A 22,163-nucleotide genomic window follows, 5' to 3' on the forward strand; every position below is an offset into this window, starting at 1 on the left:
TCAAGGGCCTGCAAGTTTGGGTTACCTTTCTTTCATTGCTGTAGGAGAGGGGTACACTTACTTTTTCATCATAACGTGAATTGATATGGAGATGAAGTGGTACATCACTGGCAAAGACAATAATAGATTTTAGCAGTAACTTGAATATGCTTAATATGAATAAAAATATTTTATACTAGAGGCCCAGTGAACAAATTCATGCACCCGTGGGGTCCCTCCCCTGGCCTGTGGGATCAGGCCGAAACTGGCTCTCTGACATCCCCCGCTGGGTCCTGGATTGTGAGAGGGCACAGCCAGGCCGAGGGACTCCATCGTTGCATGATGAGGGCTGAGGAGGGATGTGGAAGATTGGCCAGCCAGGGAAGGACCACTGGAGGGCTCCACGGTATGTCTGGCCCATCTCACTCAGTCCCGATTGATTGGACCCCAGCAGCAAGCTAACCTACCAGTTGGAGTGTCTGCCTCCCTGGTGGTCAGTGCACATCATAGCAACTGGTTGACCGGTTGACTGGCCCCTGGTGGTCAGTGCACGTCATAGCGAGGGGTTGAGTGGCCTTAGTATATTATTAGCATATTACACTTAGATTGGTTGAACAGACGACTGGATGACCAGACATTAGCATATTGGGCTTTTATTATATTGGATTTTATATGTATTTGACAATTTACTGATCCAGAAATGCTCTGTACCATGTTCTCTGTACCATGGAGAACTATATCCATCTTTTTTCTTTTAAAATATATATTATGAAGTATTAAACAAGTAGATAACTTCTTTCTCTGAAAAGTATATGTAATTTAAGGGAATATCAGACAACTAATGAGCAATAAAACACTGAAGTTTAAAATAAAGTTTTAATTCTGTTACACAAGTGAAAAAAAGATGAGAAATGAATAGAAACGTTGTGCACAACCCTCCTCTTGGATAATTACTGTCAGTAGTAAGCTGCTGTTATTGGTGAGAGTGCATTCTATCGCTGAATGTGTGCAGGGTAGAAAAATGGTGGGGTACTCTGGAGTTTTTTTATATAAATAACTCTTTTGTGGTAATCTTAAGAGTAAGTGTTCTTAACCCAAAGCATCCAGGCCAAGGTAAGTGGATTTTCTGATCCTGAGAACCATTGAGAAAAGTGCTTTTCTTAAAAAGTCATTATACTATTAACAAGCTCTGTGACACAGACATTTTTTACTTCATATCAATGCAGAGAGGAACCCAATGGACTAAATGGATAATCTAAAACCAAACTTGGTATTTATAGAGTTTTAAAAATTTGGTCACTTATTTATAACATCCATTTTGGACTTCACGCTGTTATAAGAGTCTTTAGTTTCTCAATATCTTCTTAGACTAAAGAAATAGAATTATAGGATTATAAATGTAAATTATAGGATTATAAATGTCTAAGAAATGTTGGAGGAGCAGTTAGTAGAGCAACATTATACTGAAATAAAATTACCACCAATTCAGAATCCCAAAAAATTCAAAAGAATGTTAGGTTATTTTGTGGGTCTGTTACAAAGCATTTGCCTAGTTATACCATGGTGATTAAGGAAGTTCATCTTACATTGCCTAACAGAAGTAGATTAATCTATTGTATCAGGTTATTCTAAGACAGACTGAAAAAGTAAAAAAATGTATTTGCTAGGTGGTTAATTTGCGAGAAACTGAGCGAAAACTCCAGTTACAGAATGAAGAAATGAAAATGAAAATCCTGGAACGGGATAATATGTTTCGTGAATTGGAATCTGCGCTGGAACATCTGAAATTGCAATGTGACCGGAGACTGACCTTCCAACAAAAGGAACATGAGCAAAAAATGCAGTTGCTGTTACATCATTTCGCAGGTACCTGCCTGCCCTGTTGTCAGTTCTGAACAGGAGATATGTAGGAGGGGGATTTGGAAAGGAAGATAGAACAGCATTTGATCACTTAAAAGTCCAGCAGGTATACAGTTACTGCTTATTCATGTTTTTCTGCTTTCTATGTTTTGGTTAACCTTTGATGTAGGGCTATTCATGCTTGAAATGCCACCCCATGTGCTTATCCCCACTGTCACACAAAAGAACTGCTGCAATCCTGTTATTGATACTTTGTTGTTGGTTTAGTTTTTACATAGAGTTGTGGAATGACTTCTGGCTTTGTGGTATACAGTTGAAAAATTTCTGCCTCTTAAGGATATAGTAACTGATATTTAAATTACTTTCCCTTCATAAAATTAAAGTGATAGGCTCTGACAGATTTCTAGTTATATTTCTTGTTATAATTTTCAGCTGATTATGATCTTTATGCATTAAGGTAATATCTTAGGTCAAAATTACTCTGCCAAAATTACTCTGAGCAAATACTGTTATCAGTGCGCAATAGTTCAACCATTAATTCTGGTGTGGAAAGAGCTGTCATAGCAGTCAGTCCTCACATTACCTGGGCATATGGCTGGTAAACAAGCAGTTGCTATGACAACAAAAATCACTGCCAGGGGATACTGGTAATGCTTCAGTCCAGGCCACTTAGCTGTTTAGTCCTGATTCTTATGCATTTATAGCTGGAAATGCTTTTAAAGGGATCTGGAAGAAGCAAACCAAGGAAGCAGAAAATTGGAAAATATGTGAATTTGAGTGCTTAGGCAATTTGCTTCTAAGTTAATTCTATAACCAGTTAATTGATATCCAGTTGCCTGATGACAGGATCCCTTACATCATATCATTCAAATGTGCTCTGCTTACCTTATTTTAGTTCTGCCTTATTCTAGTGTACAGGGTGGGGTAAAAATAGGTTTACATTATGGAAAAACACATTATTGATAGATAAATAAATAATAATCCTATATAATAAAAGGCCAGCAACCATAAGCAGAAAGACCGCTCAACCAGTCGCCATGAGGTGCATTGACTACCTCTTGGTCCCTCCCCACCCCCCAGCCTGCAGGCTTTGATCACAGCATGGAAAATGGTGAACCAAGGTGACTGGCAAGCGGGCAGAACCACTGAGCTCTTGGTCCCTCCCCCCAGCCACAGGCTCTGGGGAACTGGAGTCATGCTGCCAGCGGGGAACCACTGCGAACCGGAGGGGTGGCAGTGGGATGGGACTGGGGATTGGCGAGTGGACAGAAGATGGCCTTGATCACAGGCTAAGCCTAGGGACCCTACCCATGCATGATTTTGTGCTCTTGGCCTCTAGTCTATATATATATAAAAGCCTAATCAACTATTATGACTGAATGACCAGAACGACCAGTCGCTATGGTGCACACTGAACACCATGGGGCAGACTTCAATGCAGGAGTTGCCCCCTGGTGGTCAGTGCACTCCCAAAGCCAGCTAACCTCCCCTGGTCCCTCCCTGCAGCTGGTCAACCTCTTGCAGTCCCTCCCCACTGGCAGGCCAACCTCCCATGGTCCCTCCCTCCGGCCTACTCTGATCGGGACTGGGTGAGATGGCCCCTATTGGCCCTGATCACTGGCCAGGCCTAGGGACCCTGGCTGTGCATGACTTAGTGCACTGGGCCTCTCGCCCTATATAATAAAGGGCTAACATACACATCAACTGAAAGGCAGAACAACAGGTTGCCATGTAAAATATAGCAAAACAACAAGCTGCCCCTGATGGTCAGTGCACCAGAAGCCGGGCTCATGGCTGGGGAGCACAGCGGCGGTGGCAGGAGCCTCTTCCATCTCTGCTGCAGCGCTAAGTATGTCCAACTCCTAGCTTAGGTTTGCTCCCCACAGGCCTAAGCCGTCAGCCATACTTCCCCTGAGGGCTCCTGGACTGCAAGAGGGCGCAGGCTGGGCTGAGAAACACCCCCTGCCCCGAGTACACGAATTTCGTACACTGGGCCTCTAGTATAAAAATAAACCCTGTGTTTCACCTCCTCACAAGTGTAAACCTACTTTTGCCCCACCCTGTTACTATGCTATTTCCCCCCTTTTTTTCTGTTGTGTTTTCCTTTGTAATTTAATCTTTCTAGCTTCTTCTTTTTTTTTATTTATTTTTTTTTTTGAGTTTTTTTGAGTTTTTTTGAGTTTATTGTTGTATATTCTCTGGGCGAATAGTCAAAGGCTTGTGACTTTTCATATACCCACTGTTCCTGATACAAACTTGGATATTGATGTAGCTGATGGACAGAGTTCCAAATGTGAACTTTGTATAGAAAAAAAGTTTGTTGTTCTAAAGATAAATCTAGTTAGGAGTTATTCAGAAAGTGCTTATGAATCATAAAAATGTGGTGGGGGTAGGGTAGAGAAGGTGACTAAGGTAACATTCCTACTTTGAAAAATTTTACAGGCAGAAGAATCCAAATTATAGGTGGAAACAAATCTATTCAGGTAACAGATATATTGTAACATAATCTGACCCTTTAAATATGAAAACACATCATTTCAAACATTTATTTTAAGCTGATTTTAAATGTAAATTTCTATTTTATAGAGCAAGATGGTGAAGGCATTATGGAAACTTTAAAATCATATGAAGATAAAATCCAACAGCTGGAAAAAGATCTTTATTTCTATAAGAAAACCAGTAGAGATCTTAAGAAGAAACTTAAGGAACTGTTAGGGGAAACAGTTCGAAGGCCATCAGTACCATCTGAACGTAAGCATTTAGTGCTACTTGTCATGCTAACACTATTTTTCTAGCATTTAGTGAAGTCGGTCTGATTTGTAGTTCAACTTTTCCCAATTGATCTGGTTATTCAGGACTAGATAAATTTAACTTCTATTTGGCTCTGTAAACAAAAGTAATTCTCTAGTCTATCTATAAGACAAACCACAGGGAAATTTAATGAATGTATAATTGTATATGTATGAAGGAAACTACACATATTGATTGCTTGCTTGCCATGTGCCATGGACTTTTGTATTCCCTAACCTAAAGTAACTCCCTTCTATTTTCTCTCTAAAGATCTATGGAAAAAATATCCTTGGGTGAGGATGTAAAACATATGTTATTTTAAATGAAATCACATATATATATATGATTTCAGCTAATTTACTATTCTATTTTGACCCATCTTAAAAACTTTTATTTTTGTCTATAAAAAGTGATATATAGTCATTTATAGAAAAAGTTTTAAAAATATAGCAAAAAAAAAAAATACCCATAATTCTATTCAGAACTATTAACATTTAGTATAAATTCTTGTCTGTATTTTCCTCATGCTTTAAAAAAAAATAAAGTTGGAATCATATTGGGAATATAGCTTGTATTATATCTTATTTCAAAATGTTACTCTACTAATAATGACACTAAACAAGATTGGTTTGAATTATAAACTATAGCAACTTAAACATATTAAATTCTGAGTTTTCTAAAATATACTATATGCTTAATAGTTAGTATCCTAATCTATAATAATAAAAGGATAATATGCTAATTAGACCAGATGTCCTTCCCAACCACCTTCCAGATGAAGCAGGGCTGCGAGGGAAGCCCGGGTCCCAGAGGGAAACCCAGGTCCCGGGTGCCAGAGGGAAGCCAGTGCTGGCAGTAGGGGTAAGGAAGGCTTACTCTTGCAAGAATTTTGTGCATAAGGCCTCTAGTTAATACATATTAGTTGGTATTCAGGTTATTAATTTTTATAGTACTCTTTTCATTGTCTGCCTTTTGGGCTTGTATTTATCTTCTTTGAGTATTTTAGCATTTTCAAATGCATAAAAATTAATCTTTTGCCCTACCCAGTTTGGCTCAGTGGATAGAACATCAGCCTGTGGACTGAACGTTCCCAGGTTCGATTCCAGTCAAGGGCATGGATCTTGGTTGTGGGCATATCCACAATAGGGGGTGTGCAGGAAGCACCTGATTGACGTTTCTCTCTCATCAATGTTTCTAACTATCCCTCTCCCTTTCTCTCTGTAAACAAATCAGTAAAATACTTTTTAAAATTAATCTTTTGACCAAAATATTGTGGTCACTTTTGAGTCATGTCTCTGTATAGAGCATCTGTTTTGTAACATATTTTATGAGAATAGAATCAGTTTATAAGGACATGCAGTCTATGCACTTGTTTACATTTTTCAGTCTCTATCCGTGTATCAATTTAAATCACTGTAAAACTCTGTGAGGATACTAGAATCAAAAGATCTGGGTTTAATAAAACAAGAAGATAAAGAAGATCTGAGTTGGACTCCTAACTCTTGTTTTACTAGCTGTGTGATCTTGTGTGAATTACTGTAATCTTTCCCTAATTTGTTCCCTAATGGTAAAATTCTGGAAGAGGGGAACTTTCTATTCTGAAGAATCCAAGACTGGCATGGGAGTGGGCTTCTCCAGCGAGCCCATCTGGGTTCTTCCGCATGTGCCACTGTGACCTGGGCATTAGGATTTTTAAAACTTCCTATTGACTCTAATGTGAAGCAAACCTTGAGAGCACTGTGCGTGGTCAGCTTTGTGAGGATCTGTTAGTTCTATGTGAGGATCGATGTCATTTGCTTATTCAGGTGTTTTTTGAGAGAATTTTAAATACTAGAAAACAAATTATATTTTAAACCAGGAGTCACAAACTAACATGACTGCAGGAGCCAGGGAAGCCACAGTGAGCAGAGGGGACTGCAGCTGTTGTCTAAGTGGACAGGGGCAACTCTGTTCCAGTTGCTGTTCAGAAATTGTCAGTTCTTTTTTTTTCTAGAAATGTTGGAAATCTGTATTTTTATATGAAACTTCCCAATTTTTAAATTTTGGGTCAGGTATTATATGCTTACTAAAACCTTTGGCTTGGGAGTTGGCATTGTGCAACTTCCGTTTTTAAACTTCATGTTCATAGATCTAGAACTATACTAATCATGAGTCAACGTATGTTAAAGTTGGCATTTTTCATTATATGAGGTCCAGTACCTGCTTCCCTTAAGCAAGTTTTTGTCTTTGCTGTTTGATGATTCTATAATTTGAGAACCTCAGGCATTGTTCCAGCAGAGTGTCCGTCACTGAGGGGCACTGCTCCCATCTCCATTTTGATAATAGAACCCCAGAGTATATTCAGAGAGTAGAACCCTCCTATCAAGACTAGATTTTCACACACATAATGCCAAGTCCCAGGAGAGTCGCTGGAGAAATGGGGCAGAGACAGTATTCTCCAGTGCTGGCTTCACTTAGCTAGGATTTAGAATGTGATCACCGGTGGCAATCCCAGTGGAGGGCAGGTTGGAAGGGCACCAGAGAGGCCCAAACACTTCTGTGTTTCCAGGGAGTACCAAAATCACTAGCAGACTATTTTTCAACTTCGTTTCAGAGAAAAAAGTTCTCAGTTATTCACATGCAAGATGTCTCAAAGTAAAATCAGAATAGTTCATATTCACACTTAATTTGTCTAAGAAATTATTTAACAAAAAAAACCTGAAAGATAATTTATGAGTGATAATAATGTAATTATCACACTTGAAAACCTATATAATTTTATTAACCAATATCAGCCCAATAAACTCAATAAAAGAGAAAAACACTGCTGGAACCTGTTCGGCTCAGTGGATAGAGCATTACACTGTGGACGGAAGGGTCCCAGGTTCGGTTATGGTCAAGGGCATGTACCTTGGTTGTGGGCGCATCCCCAGTTGTGGGGGTGGTACGGGAGGCAGCTGATCGATGTTTCTGACTATCCCTCTCCCTTCCTCTCTGTAAAAAATCAATAAAATATATTTTTTTAAAAAGAAAAACACTAATGGCATAATGTTAGGATGTCATGACTAAAATACCTACTTTTGAGGAACTCTCTAATTTTCTTTGCTTTTTGTATTGTTTTTAGATCATGATGCTGGAGATGAAGTTCTGAACCCAGAAGAAGCAAGCATGGTTTCAGAAGAATTAAAATGGGCATCCAGAACTGAAAGTATGAAATTAAGTGGAAGGGAAAGAGAATTAGATAGTTCAGCAAGCAGCTCAAGAAAACAAACAAATTCTCAGAAGCTCTGGGAAGACAGCCCTGAATTACCTCCAATTTATAGCTCTTTAGCACCCACTAGAGGGCATTTGTTAAGCGACGAGGATAAAACAGACATAGATGACAATCAGTTTACAAAACCTCACAGTCAACCACCACCTCAAATTCAGCCAATGGGAAATGTGGGACAGCTTCATGGTGTCATGCCTGTAAAATTGTGTCGCAAAGAGTTACGTCAGATTTCTGCCTTGGAACTAAAATTACGAAGGTCCAGTCTTGGAGTTGGGGTTGGTTCTATGACTGCCGATTCCATTGAAATAGCTAGGAAACCGAGTGACTTAAAAACTTAGGTAGTTATTAATAGAACTTTTAATTTGCTTTTCCATAATAACCAAACACACATTTTCCATTACTGTCAAGTAATGGAACATTTAAATATTTCCACTTATAAATTCGTCTAAAATTCTTTTCCAGGCTTATTTGAAGAACAAGACAAAGAGTAGAATAATAAACTGTATACCAATCAAATTTATATTATTATATAATATAAAAGTATGTTATGTATGTTATAATGCAATAATTTTGTCTTAGTTTGTTATTGTTATTTTCAAATATAAGAATATTTTTGTTATTTTAAAAAGATCCAGTTAAATATAGCTTATGTCAGAGGGAAAGTCACCTACTCTACATGTATTGACACAGCTAAAAACCTATGCCAAAATGTAGTCTGTGGGCTAAGGCAACTGGCTAGGTTTGTGAATTAAGGTTAATTTATGGTCCTAGAACCCACAAAGGTTGAGTGATCTTGATGTTTTTAAACATGGCTTCTGTTCTTTTTTTGAAATTGTAGTTAGAATGTTATAATATTGGTTTGATAATATTATAGAATGTAAGTTTTCATTTCTTTTCTGCCCTATCTATTCAACATCTCTCTCTTTATGCTGCTAAAAATGAGAGAAATGAGTGCAGTTCTATGGAACAGGGAAGCAATAATAGAATAACTCTAAAGCATTCTAACATTTCAAGGAAAATATATCTGGTCACATGGAATCTATATGTATAAAACCCTAAGTGACTGGTAGACTGTTTGGCCAGTTGCTGTGACGCACATTGACCACCAAGGGGCAGATGCTCAATGCAGGAGCTGCCCCCTGGTGGTCAGTGCATTCCCACAGCTGACTGACATGAGCCAGATGCCCGGCTCGTGATTGGCAAGGACAGCTATGGCGGCACAAGGCTCTTCTGCCTCGGCTACAGTGCTTCCCAGCGGTGGCAGGTTCATGGCAGGTTCAGCGGGGCTTGGATAAGCAGAAGTGGTGTGGTGCCGGCCTGGGCTTGGACTCCTCCCCGGCTGCCTGCCGCTTTGCACTCCACTACATCCTCAGGGGTTGTTGGACTGGCGATTTCTGTCCCATTCCCGCAGGCCAGGTTATCGGGCCGAAACCGGCAGTCCAACATTCCCTGAGGGGTCCTGGATTGCAAGAGGGCGCAGGCCAGGCTGAGAGACCCCACATGTGCAGGAATCTGTTTGCCGGGCCTCTAATAAACCTATAAAGCTTGAAGTCGAGCCAGAGGATCTTTAATAATATGATGCACTTCATCTGAGAATTTTCTCTATAACCTGTTTAGTCAGGCTTTGCACCCAGACAGGCCAGACTACATTTGGGCTGTAAGTAAGTAAATGAAAAATTTTCTTCAATAGTTTTTGTCTAAACCTTATTATATAATAACATAATTTGGGATTAAGAACTAAATAGTGATTTGCCCAACATAATACAGTTTTTACTTTTGCACTATATTTTTCAATCATAGAAAATATTCCTTTATAATGACCAGAGATATTTTTTTTTACTTATATTGTGATTTTTATTACTTTTTCAAAGTTTCACTTGAAGTTATTGGTCAAATTAATTAATGTCTGGTGGGATGGTAGCAAAAAACACCCTTATAGATGCCTACTCAATGAGCCACTCACTTCCTTGCTGACTTGATTTTTTCTTATCCGATGCTGCTACTATTTTTTTCTTTTGCCCCTTTCTCTGTTGCTACTGAGCCTGACCACCTTACCTAAGACCCAAACTATTACCAGTGCTCAAAGACTTACGGTTCCTTTTTTTAAAGTTTCTAGCCACTAGGTAGTAGGGTTCCATGGTCCCACAACTATAGGAAAAGGAAACCAAACCAATATAAACTTCTAAATTGGTGAATAATTTATATATCTCCTAAGCATGGTACTAAAATTCACTTAAATTATGGGTTAAATAAACTACTGTGGACTTAACTGGGAAATGAACTACAGTTAACAACATTGGCCCAATGAGAAACTGCTTCAAACAATTAATTTATAAACTATCTTGGAAATTTTGTTTTTAACAGACTATTTGAAGTCAGATTCTGGTTTTGAGCCTCCTTCTGCCTTTGTTTTGTATGACATATATTTAATGTGTAACCTATGTAATGTATATATAGATAGATAATGGCAAAAGCCAGTGCCTTAACAAAGCATAGCAATTATATATTAACTAGAGGCTCAGTGCACAAATTTGTGCACAGGTGGGATCTGGTTGGCCTGCCTTGATTGTGGTCGATCAGTCCAGGCCAGCTGGGGGAGGGGCTGTCGGCAGTTGGCTGGTGAGCCCCATCCCCTGGTCAAACTCCTGGTTGAACTCCCAGTCGAATCCCGGTCAAGGGGACAATTTATATATTAGACTTTTATTATATAGGATAAATATATATTTATTAATGAAGGTCCCAATTTTAAATAATTTATAAATCATGTAAGAATGATACTGGAATCCTGCTTGCCCAAGAAATTGACACATATTTGTTTTATCTGTGGCAATATAAATACATAAATACATTTTCTGAAAGCCAACTCAAAATAAAAGATTTATCCAACCAACAGTGATTAGATTTGATATTGCAAATGTGAACTGACTTCTAAATATCAAGAGGTACAGGTTTTTCCTTCCTCCAGTTAAACATATATCCTTTATATGCTATATACACACACATATAAATAATATCCTGAATAATATATTCTGAAGTGAATCTCTTGTCGTTTTAGTTTAGTTAGTGCCCTCACAAAGGAAAGAAAAACTAACGCATCTGCTCAAGGCAAGTAAAATTGTTTACATACAGTACTAATAGTTTTACTTTGTATTTCACATGATTTCTTTAGTCTAAACATTTTGTCATTGTGTTTGCCTTTTTGCATGTATATAAAATGTTTATGGTTTTCTTATTTTTGTTCATTATGGGTCCCCCACCCCCACTCATACCAGAGCCTTTGAAAGAAGACATGTCTACATCCAAAAAATACTAGTTCCTTTCCTATGTCCAGAGTGTTATAGGTAACAGTGTTGGAGAATTCTGTAGGTATAGGTAGCTATGGCCATAATAACATCAATAAAGATGCTTTTGTGCTTTAATGTTTTTCTTTTGCTAATTGTTTTTCTTTTTTCCTTTTTGGTCCCATGGTTCTTGCTATCTTTATGAACTCAGGGTCCAATGTGTCAGCTAAAATACACATGGACTTCACAAAGTGGACTTAATTGCCACTAGCCAATTGGCTTGTTTGTCCAGGTCAATAAAGTGATAAATCCTTATTCAATAATATGTGTCTTATATGAAACACACACACACACACACACACACACACACACACACACACACACAGGTCTTATGCTAAGTATTAGAATGAAATGTCCAGGAGTCAAATCCTCAGTGGTTCTATAGTCCACACAAATTCTTATGCATTAAATGCAAGTGTGACATATTTTGCTCTTTCAGACATTTTCTTAGGCAGATACTTGTGACTTTAAATCACTGGAGTATCAATATCTGAATGTTCAATGTCTATAATATCTGTAAGCTCATGTCCACAATTCTTAACTTCACTGGAATTTTAACAATATGCATTATGTATATTGTATTTTACTTCTAAGATATTTTTATTGATTTCAGAGAGGAAGAAAGAGGGAGAGAGTAACTTCAATGATGAAAGAGAATCCATTGATCAGCTGCCTCCTACATGCTCCCTTCTGGGAATCAAATCCACAACCCTGGCATGAATCCTGACTGGGAATCAAATCATGATCTCCTGGTTCATAAGTCAGTGCTCAACCACTGAGTCACACTGGCCGGGCCCTTATGTATATTTTACAGTTAAAGTTATTACACCTCTGGCCAGTTAGCTCAGTTGGTTAGAGTGTAATATGCCAAGGTTGTGGGTTTGATCCATGGTCAAGGAACATAGAAGCAGCAGAAAATGGATGCATAAATAAGTGGAACAACAAGTCAATGTTTCTTCCCCCTCCCATTTTCTGTCTCTCTCAAATCAATAATTTTTTTTTTACAAAATAAGTTATTACAGGCTGTAGGTTGCTTTCACTAGTACTGATAACACATTCTTCTACATTTATATTTTCAAAATTGAAAATAAAGGTGGAAATAAGATCTTCCTTCAATGCATTGGGTATGTTGTATTTTAGAGCTCATATGGGCAAAAGTGTTCAAAGGTTGGGGTAGTCGCAGACTGCCCAACGGGAAGGAATATTTTATCACTGTCATTATTTACCTTGATCCTGAAAATAAAAAGCAAATTACTTTTCTTAACTTTTAGTGTTTTTAAAATCTCTACAAACACTGCTCCCTTATTGCCTGTACCAGCAATGAGTGCTTCCGTTCCTTGCTCTTGGATTGCAGTGCATATATGACACCACATAATGGAATAGTGTTTAATTTTTATAATGACCTTCATGTTAACCCCAAGAATACCCCAACATGGAAGTCATTAGAACAAGATAAATGATAGAAAGCTCAGAAAAACTAGATGTCATAATATTGGCTTTTGATATCCTACATAGATCTTATTTGCCTCTTTAAATATATTTTAGGAATTTCCACAATGAATTAAGAGAATTGCCACTATTTGAAATGCTAGTAGTATAACTTAAACCCAAATATACTGACCTAGACTTAGGCATTAGATTTTTCTGGTAAATTATTACACACAGCTCTACTTAGTTATATCCATAGTTCTTTAAAAGAAAAATACAACAATCTCACATACTTTGTTATAATGAGCAAGATCCTTACATTCCCAAGGAACAAAACCATTCACAACAAAAGAGTAAAAAACATTTAAAAATGTATATTTATGTTTGTTGGAAATTTAAAGCTATTACTATTGTAGTTAATACTTGTGTAATTAAGGTAGAACAAAAGGAAAAAAAGAACAAATGAAATGTACTTTGGCCCTAGCTGGTTTGGCTCAGTGGATAGAGTGTTGGCCTGTGGACTGAAGGGTCCCGGATTCGATTCCATTCAAGGGCACATGCCTGGGTTTGTGCTTGATCCCCAGTAGGGGACATGCAAGAGGCAGCTAATCAATGATTCTCATCCTTGATGTTTCTCTCTCTCCCTCTCCCTTCTTCTCTGAAATCAATAAAAAATATATTAAAAAAGAAATGTACTTTGAAATAATATTCATATACTGTATTGAGTTTTCAAGCTTATTACAGTACACACAAAGCAAAATATAATTTTTCAAATCCAAAATGGTCAATGTTAGAAGTTATTTAACCTGAGGAGATCTTTTAAAAGAACCACTTCTCTGACTCCAAACCTTCTCCAATTACCAACAATAAATTATAGGCATATTTTACCTTTACTTACCCTTCACTCCCCACAATGTTCCAGTATTCAAATAGCTCTGATAAGAACAAGAAACAAAGATATTTATTTTAAAGTATTTCATAGATGGGCAAAGAATTTTTAAAAGTATTTTGAGCAAATATATTTTCTCTGGCAATAGCACTGAGACATCTTCAATCCTTGGCTATTTCTAAACCCTAAAGAATACTTTAGATAGTACTAATTTTGCCATTTGAAATATACATCCCGAAGAATCTAAAAATCTCAATAGAACAGTGACTTGGGAAGAAATTTAAACAGTCATCAAAAAGCTTCCAGCAAACAAAAGCTCAGGGCCAGATGGCTTCACAGGAGAGTTTTACCAAACATTCAAGGAAGAACTAAAACCTATCCTCCTCAGACTATTCAAAAAAATTCAAGAGGAAGGAACACTTTCAAACTCCTCCTATGAATCCAGTATCACCCTAATATCAAAACCAGATAAAGACAACTCAATGAAAGAGAATTACAGGCCAATATCCTACATGAACATAGATGCCAAAATTCTAGCAAATCGGCTCCAGCAGAACATCACAAAGATCATACACCATGACCAAGTAGGATTTATTCCAGGAATGCAAGGATTGTACATTATCCGCAAATCAATAAACGTGATACATCACATAAACAAATTGAAAGATAAAAATCATATAGTCATATCAATTGATGCAGAAAAAGCATCTGATAAAATCCAACACTCTTTCCTGATAAAAACTCTCAACAAGGTGGGAGTAAAAGGATCATACCTCAACATAATAAAAGCTCTATATGATCAACCCACAGCCAACATCATACTCAATGGGCAAAAACTAAAACCATTCCCTCTAAGAACAGGAACAAGACAGGGATGCCCACTCTCACCACTCCTGTTTGACATAGTACTGGCCATTGCAATTAGAGGAAATAAAAGGCATCCAAATTGGAAAAGAAGAAGTAAAATTATCCTTATTTGCAGATGACATGATATTGTACATTAAAAACCCAAAAGACTCCATTAAAAAACTAATTGACTTAATATTATAAATGAATTTGGCAATGTAGCAGAATACAAAATTAATGCCAAGAAATCCATGGCATTTCTATACACCAACAGTGAAACTACAGAGACTAAAAAAGCAATTCCATTTACCATCGCACCAAAAAAATTAAGATACCTAGGAATAAACTTTAAGGAAGTAAACGACCGCTATGCGGAAAACTACACGACACTGAAAAAAGAGATAGAGGAAGATGTAAACAGATGGAAGAACATACCATCTTCATGGATTGGTAGAATCAACATCATCAAAATGTCCATACTTCCTAAAGCAATCTATAGGTTCAATGCACTCCCCATTAAAATACCAACGGTATATTTCACTGACCTAGAAAGAACTCTCCAAAAGTTCATTTGGAACAATAAAAGACCCCGAATAGCCACAGCAATCCTGAGAAAGAAGGGTAAAGTAGGAGGGATCTCAATACCGGACTTCAAACTGTATTACAAAGCCACTGTTCTCAAAACAGCCTGGTACTGGCACAAGAACAGACATGTAGATCAATGGAATAGAATCGAGAACCCAGATATCAACCCAAATCAATATGCTCAATTAATATTTGACAAAGGAGGCACGAATATACAATGGAGTCAAGACAGTTTCTTCAATAAATGGTGTTGGGAAAATTGGGCAGACACATGCAAAAGAATGAAACTAGATCACCAACTTACACCATACACAAAAATAAACTCAAAATGGATACAGGACTTAAACAAAACATCAGACGGGAAACCATAAAAATACTAGAAGCATCCACAGGCAGCAAAATCTCAGACGTATGCCAAAAGAACTTCTTCACTGATACTGCCCGTAGGGCAATGGAAGCTAAAGAGAAAATAAACAAATGGGACTACATCAAAATAAAAAGCTTTTTTACAGCAAAAGAAACCATCAACAAAACAACAAGAGAGCCCACTGTATGGGAGAACATATTTGCAAATGTTATCACTGATAAAGGTTTAATCTCCAACAACTATAGACAGCTTATACAACTAAATAAAAGGAAAATGAATGACCCAATTGAAAAATGGGCAATGGACTTAAATAGAATATTTTCAAAAGAAGACAGAAGGAAGGCCAAGAGGCACATGAAAACATGCTCAAAGTCACTAATTATCCAAGAGATGTAAATCAAAACAACAATGTGGTACCATCTCACACCTGTCAGAATAGCCAACATCAACAAATCAACAAACGACAAGTGTTGGCGAGGTTGCGGAGAAAAAGGAACCCTCGTGCACTGCTGGTGGGAATGCAGACTGGTGCAACCACTGTGGAGAACAGTATGGAGTTTCCTCAAAAACTGAAAATGGAACTCCCATTTGACCCAGTAATCCCACTCCTAGGAATATATCCCAAGAAACTAGAAACACCAAGCAGAAAGGATATATGCACCCCTATGTTCATAGCAGCACAATCTACAATAGCTAGGATTTGGAGACAGCCAAGGTGCCCGTCAGCAGATGATTGGATCAGAAAACTATGGTACATCTACACAATGGAATACTATGCTGCCATAAAAAAGGAATTCTCATCATTTGCAGCAACCTGGATAGAATTGGAGAACATCATGCTGAGTGAAATAAGCCAGTCAATGAAAGAGAAATACCACATGACCTCACTCATTTATGGATAATAAAGAACATTATAAACTGATGAACCAAAAGATAGATATAAAGACAGTAAAGCAACAAGCAGACTGTCAAATTACAGCAGGGAGGGTAGGGAGATCTGGGGGAGATAAAAGATCAACCGAAGGACTTTTATACATGCATATAAGTACAACCAATGGACACAAAACTCTGGGAAGGGAGGGTATATATGGGAGGGGGGAGCAATGTTAAAATATGTACACAGATAATAATTTAATTTAAAAAATTTAAAAGGAAATATACATCCCAGTTTTTATATTGGTTTCTCTTCCTGAGATTACTATTAATTCAGGATTATATGAAAAGAAGCTATAATACTCTAAGCAGAATATAAAAGGAAATTGTGGAACCATTAAATAAATGATAAACAGGTTGGATAAATTCTAACAGCTATAACATAGACCAAAGAAAATAGGACTTCAGTGATTTTACCATTGAAGAATCACAAATAGCATGCCAAAACAAACATTATATGTACCGACAGGATTTATCTTTATAAAGGAATACTTAACTATCTGCTAGAGCACATGTGTCAAACACAAGGCCCGCGGGCCAAATCCAGCCCGCCAGGCCTTGCAATGTGGCCCGCACCGCGCTGTCATCACTGCACTCCGCTGTCAGTTTATGACATTGTCAGTTTATGACTGTTCAGTAAACCATTCGGCCCGCGATTTAGGCTGGATTTTAGATTTTGGCCCCTTCTCTGATTGAGTTCGACACCCCTATGCTAGAGTATCACTGATTTTTTTTCTACTGAAAAATATCTCAATAAAATATTTCCATTCATGGTTACAAACCAGCAGCTATTGGCCTGCCTTGAGGGGCTGAATTGATGTTATTCATTTTTATTTGTGGCCTGCAGTGGTATTTCACTAACCCCCTGAAAAGCAGTGGGGAATTAAATTGAATTCAACTGATTTTATAACTATAAAAATTGCCAAAGTTTTGTTACTTTCTAGCATAATTTGTTTTTTTTTTTTAGATAAGAAGAGTGAGAACCAGGCAAGGTATTTTTAAAAAATATATATTTTATTGATTTTTTACAGAGAGGAAGGGTGAGAGATAGAGAGCTAGAAACATCGATGAGAAACACATCGATCAGCTGCCTCCTGCAAACCCCCACCGGGGATGTGCCCGCAACCAAGGTACATGCCACTGACCAGAATCGAACCCGGGATCCCCCAGTCCACAGACTGCCGCTCTATCCACTGAGCCAAACCGGTTTTGGCCAGGCAAGGTATTTTTATACTGAGGGGCCAATCACCATTTAAAATCCCTATTACGTGGGTGGTGGGCAGCATCTGAACTAAGTCTATATGTTGCACTGGACCATTTCCCAAGTAGCACCAGGTGTCACCAGGTGACTAAAAAATGACCCAGATTATATAATCTTAATGGAATACATTAAATAATGATATTTCCTAAAATACCAAACAGACCTTTCTTTAAAAAAAGTTATGAATAACTTTCTTGCATTTAAAATAAAAATCTTACTTTTCAAATGCAACTCAAAGTAATTATTTAATAAATCAGGAAGAAAATTGCTATTTTACTACATGATAAATAGCCTTTTGCTTTATCAAATAAATACATGAAAGCACTGAAAACTAAAGAATCATATATTTATTGTATAATGGAATATAGGTTTTTCTTTAGAGATGGATGTCAAAATGAGATAATCTTTTAAGTACATATATGATTGTTTATTTTGTATATATCATAAAACTTTAAAACAAATCCTTAGAGTTTTAGTTCTATGTCAGCAACAATAGAAATAACAGTATTATCTGGGAAGTTTTTTTTTTTTCCTTCTTTCTGGAAAGTCTTATGTGAATTTTATTCTCACAAGAAAATATTTCAAATACTTGGCTGAGCATTTTTGGAGTCATAAGAAGTGCTTTATGACTTTCTTTGATTTATGAATAAAAGAATAAGCCTGGCCGGCATGGCTCAGTGGTGAGTGTGGACCTATGAATCAGAAGGTCACTGTGGATTCCCGGTCAGAGCACATGCCTGGTTGTGGGCTACATCCCCGGTGTGGGGCAAGTAGGAGGCAGCCGATCAATGACTCTTTCTCAACATTGATGTTTCTATCTCTCTCTCCCTCTCCTTTCTTCTCTGAATTTACAAAGAAAAAAAGAATATGTTTTAGTGGATGGAGATATATATGGGAAAGGGAGAGAGATGAAGCATTAATGATGAGAGAGAGAGAAAATTACCAACTGGCTACCTCCTGCAGATCCATGTCTGGAGAACTGAGTCCACAACCTGGGCATATGCCCCGAAAGGAATCGTGACCTCCTGATTCATTGGTCAATGTTCAACCAACCACCGAGGCACTTCAGGAAGGCTTTAGTGGGTTTTTAACCACCAGATTTTTACTATTTGTAACTTATTTCTTTAGTAACAATTATATTTGTGAACCAAAAAGAATGGTTTCCATGAGGTAAGTACTAAGATATTGAAAACTTTTCTCTCAAGAAAATTGTAAAACAGTAAATTGATTTTTTGGTACATGTATAGTTATGCGATCACATTAACAGCAAAGTCAGTCTTTGACATTTCATTCTCTTAGCTACTATATACAAGAAGTATATTAGAATTAAATCTAACATTACCATTGTGGTCTCTCCTTTATAAGCATTCTGAGACAAGCTCATTCTCCTTAGTTTGCAAATATCTGCCAATATTAAGAAATACGTTGTCACTTTAGATCAAAACATCCATGACTTGTACAGCCAAGAAATCAAAGAGAAAGCCAAGACTGTAAGAGTAATAGAACCTACAGTCATAAGTATTCTACTGGATTATGAACAAATAAATCTGAGAGGAAGACTACTAACAACACTTTTTTCTGGAAGAAGTGACCTTCAGTAGTGCTGAGATCCTCTTAGTAAGATTTATTACAAAGTTCATTATCTACCATAAGGAGGGAAATTATATATAAAGATCTGATTGTGCCAGTTTAATTGGCCAGATCCAAGTTGAGTTGTAAGAGTTCATTATATAGTCTAATACAAGTTCCTTATCAGATATATGATTTGCAAATATTTTCTCCCATTCTGTGGGTTGTCTTTTCACTTATTTTAAAAAATGTATTTTTATTATTGATTTCAGAGAGGAAGAGAGAGGGAAAAAGAGAGAGAAACATCAATGATAAGAGAGAATCATTGATTGGCTGCCTCCTGAATGACCCACACTGGGGATGGAACCCACAATCTGGGCATGTGCTTGACCAGGAATCGAACCATAGGTCGACTTCCTGGTTCATAGGTCAAAGCTCACCACTGAGCCACGCTAGCCGGGCTTTACTTTTTTGATGGTGTCCTGGGCATTTCAAAAGTTTTAAATTTGATGAAACCTTATTTTTTCTTTTGATAATTTGTGTTTTAGTTGTCATATCTAAGAAACCATTAGTCAATCCAATATTGACTAATGCAGATTTACTTCTATATTTTCTTTCTTTTTAAAAAGAATATATTTTTATTGATTTCAGAGAAGAAGGGAGTGAGTGAGAGAGATAGAAACATCAATGATGAGAGAGTATCATCGATCGGCTGCCTCCTGCACGACCTCTACTGGATTGAGCCCGCAACCTGGGCATGCACCCTTGACCGGAATCAAACCTTGGACCCTTCAGTCCACACGCTAATGCTCTATTCACTGAGCCAAACCAGCTAGGGCTCTATATTTTCTTTTAAGAGTTTTAGCGCTCATACTTATGTCTTGGATAAACTTGGAGTTAATTTTATATATTAAGAATTAGTTCTGCTGAGACCGGTTTGGCTCAGTGGATAGAACATCAGCCTGTGGACTGAAAGGTCCCAGGTTCGATTCCGGTCAAGGGCATGTACCTTGGTTGCGGGCACATCCCCAGTAGGGGTGGTGCAAGAGGCAGCTGAACGATGATTCTCTCTCATTGATGTTTCTAGCTCTCTATCCCTCTCTCTTCCTCTCTATAAAAAATCAATGAGATATATATTTTTTTAAAAAAGAATTAGTTCTACTTACACCTTAATATTACTGTAGAATAATTGATGGTCAGCATTAAATTGGTGAATTAAAAACAATACTACAATTTTCCTTCTCATCAATTTTTTAAAAGAGGTGACAATATCTGATTTCAGAGTCAAATAATTACAAGCTCATAATAAACAGAGGGCCCTGCTCCACCTGCCATCACTGATGCCTGCTTCCCAAAGGAAAACTGATGCTCTGCTACTTAATTCCACATTTCTAAAGAGCACGTTTCTACTGCCATGTCTTAGTTTTCAGTTTTAGACATTTTATGCCATTTACTAATGTCCCAATATGTTTATATGTCATTATTAAGTATTTATTGTGTATATTTTAATGTCTATTTATGTATTGTCCACAACATCCCGTGTTATCATATCAATCAGGAAAGGTTAATTATGCTGCATTAACAAAATTCCACAAAACCCTCAGCAGACTGCAACAATAAAGGTTTACTTGTCATTCACGCTGCATGTCCAGTGGCAGGTCAGCTTGTAGTTCTGCTCTACGGTGTCTTCACTCAGGACTCAGATGGCCAGAGGCAGCCTGTCTTGTGGCAGGGGCAGAGACATGGCTCCTAAAGCTTCTGCCTGGAAGGGACATTCAGTTGTGCCCCCATTTCACTGGCCACAGTAATTCACTCTGCCAGGTCTGACGTCAGTAGGGCAGGGAGGTAATAACTCTCCTCCAGAAAGGCAACATCAAGTGTTCTTAAAATAATCATACCGTGCACCTGTAGTTTATAATCTCCTGTTTCTTGGGTTGCTAACATGTATAGAAGTAGTGAAATTAACATATTTTTTAAGTAGGAAAAATCCAAATATACCTATAGGCAATTCCATAAGAATAAGTACAACAATAGAATAACTATAGCTAACTCTATTGAGAAGCAATTAGAAGCTCCACAATAGTACAATAAAACTTAAAGTGCCTCTTTGAATGAAAACTCTTATCATCAAAGAGTGGAACATATTAAGTTACTGATGGCTATGAACGCCCTAATTCAGATCACTTAACCCCTCATTCTTTGAAGATTTTAGTTCCAGACTCATTATCACCCCCTCCAAGGCTATTCACAGCTCCAATCCTATATAAATAAAAGGCTAATATGCAAATCCAATGTCTGAATGGCCAGTCGCTATGATGAGCAATGATCAGGGGGCTGGGGTGGGGTGAGGGGGGAGACTCTCAGCACTAGAGCTGCCTCCTGGTGGTCAGTGTGCTCCCACAGGGGGAGTGCCACTCAACCAGAAGCAGGGCTCACGGCTGGTGAGCACAGCGGTAGTGATGGGAGCCTTTCTCGCCTCTGAGGTAACAGCGCTAAGGGTGTCTGACTGACGGCTTAGGCCTGTGCAGGGATCAGTCCTAAACCATCAGTTGGACATCCCTAAAAGGCCTGGACTGCGCGAGAGGGTGCAGGCCAGGCTGAGGGGCCTGCCCAAGTGCATGAATTTTGTGCACCGGATCTCTAGTCCTACTATAACTCCAGTGAATAATTCTTTGTGATACCTCTTCCGGCCTCTCAGTTCCTTGACTACCACTCTTCAGATGATGTGTGCTCCCTGCTGATTGCAGTTTCCTATGTCCACGATCATTTCCTACACCCTGACATTACTGATAACTACAGCCCCTCTTCTAATTTTAATTTCAAGCTCTGGCTCTCCAACCCATCTCTTATGTTTTCAGCTCATTCTCTAAATTTATGTCTTGCTCACATAATAATCCAAAATGAGTGTTCCAGGTCAGAGGGCAGCTCTCCTTCATCCAGGCACCTTCTTTCTTGTGGCTCTATCAATCTGGGCAGTTTGTAGTCACCTGCATAATCCAGCTGGCAGAAGGGAAAAAAAAAATGCATGAAGGAGGCACGCTGGCCTTGCAAAGGCAGACATCATT

The 22,163-nt window shown here is 38.0% G+C and overlaps 1 protein-coding gene across 4 annotated transcripts in view; it reads left to right on the forward strand.

The window, feature by feature from the left end:
• Nucleotides 1-11,298, forward strand: part of KIF27 (kinesin family member 27) — a 79,630-nt gene extending 68,332 nt beyond the window's left edge. For all 4 annotated transcript variants that reach the window (XM_084899371.1, XM_084899372.1, XM_084899373.1 and 1 more), the window contains 3 exons: nucleotides 1,647-1,845; nucleotides 4,426-4,590; nucleotides 7,733-11,298. In XM_084899371.1, the coding sequence (XP_084755497.1) occupies nucleotides 1,647-1,845; nucleotides 4,426-4,590; nucleotides 7,733-8,217 (849 nt within the window). In that variant the 3' untranslated portion in view covers nucleotides 8,218-11,298. The remainder of the gene's footprint in view (nucleotides 1-1,646; nucleotides 1,846-4,425; nucleotides 4,591-7,732) is intronic.
• Nucleotides 11,299-22,163: the final 10,865 nt, after the last annotated feature.

The sequence above is a fragment of the Pipistrellus hanaki genome (assembly GCF_964339955.1).
Source record: "Pipistrellus hanaki genome assembly, chromosome: 11".
NCBI classification, from domain to species: Eukaryota; Metazoa; Chordata; class Mammalia; order Chiroptera; family Vespertilionidae; genus Pipistrellus; species Pipistrellus hanaki.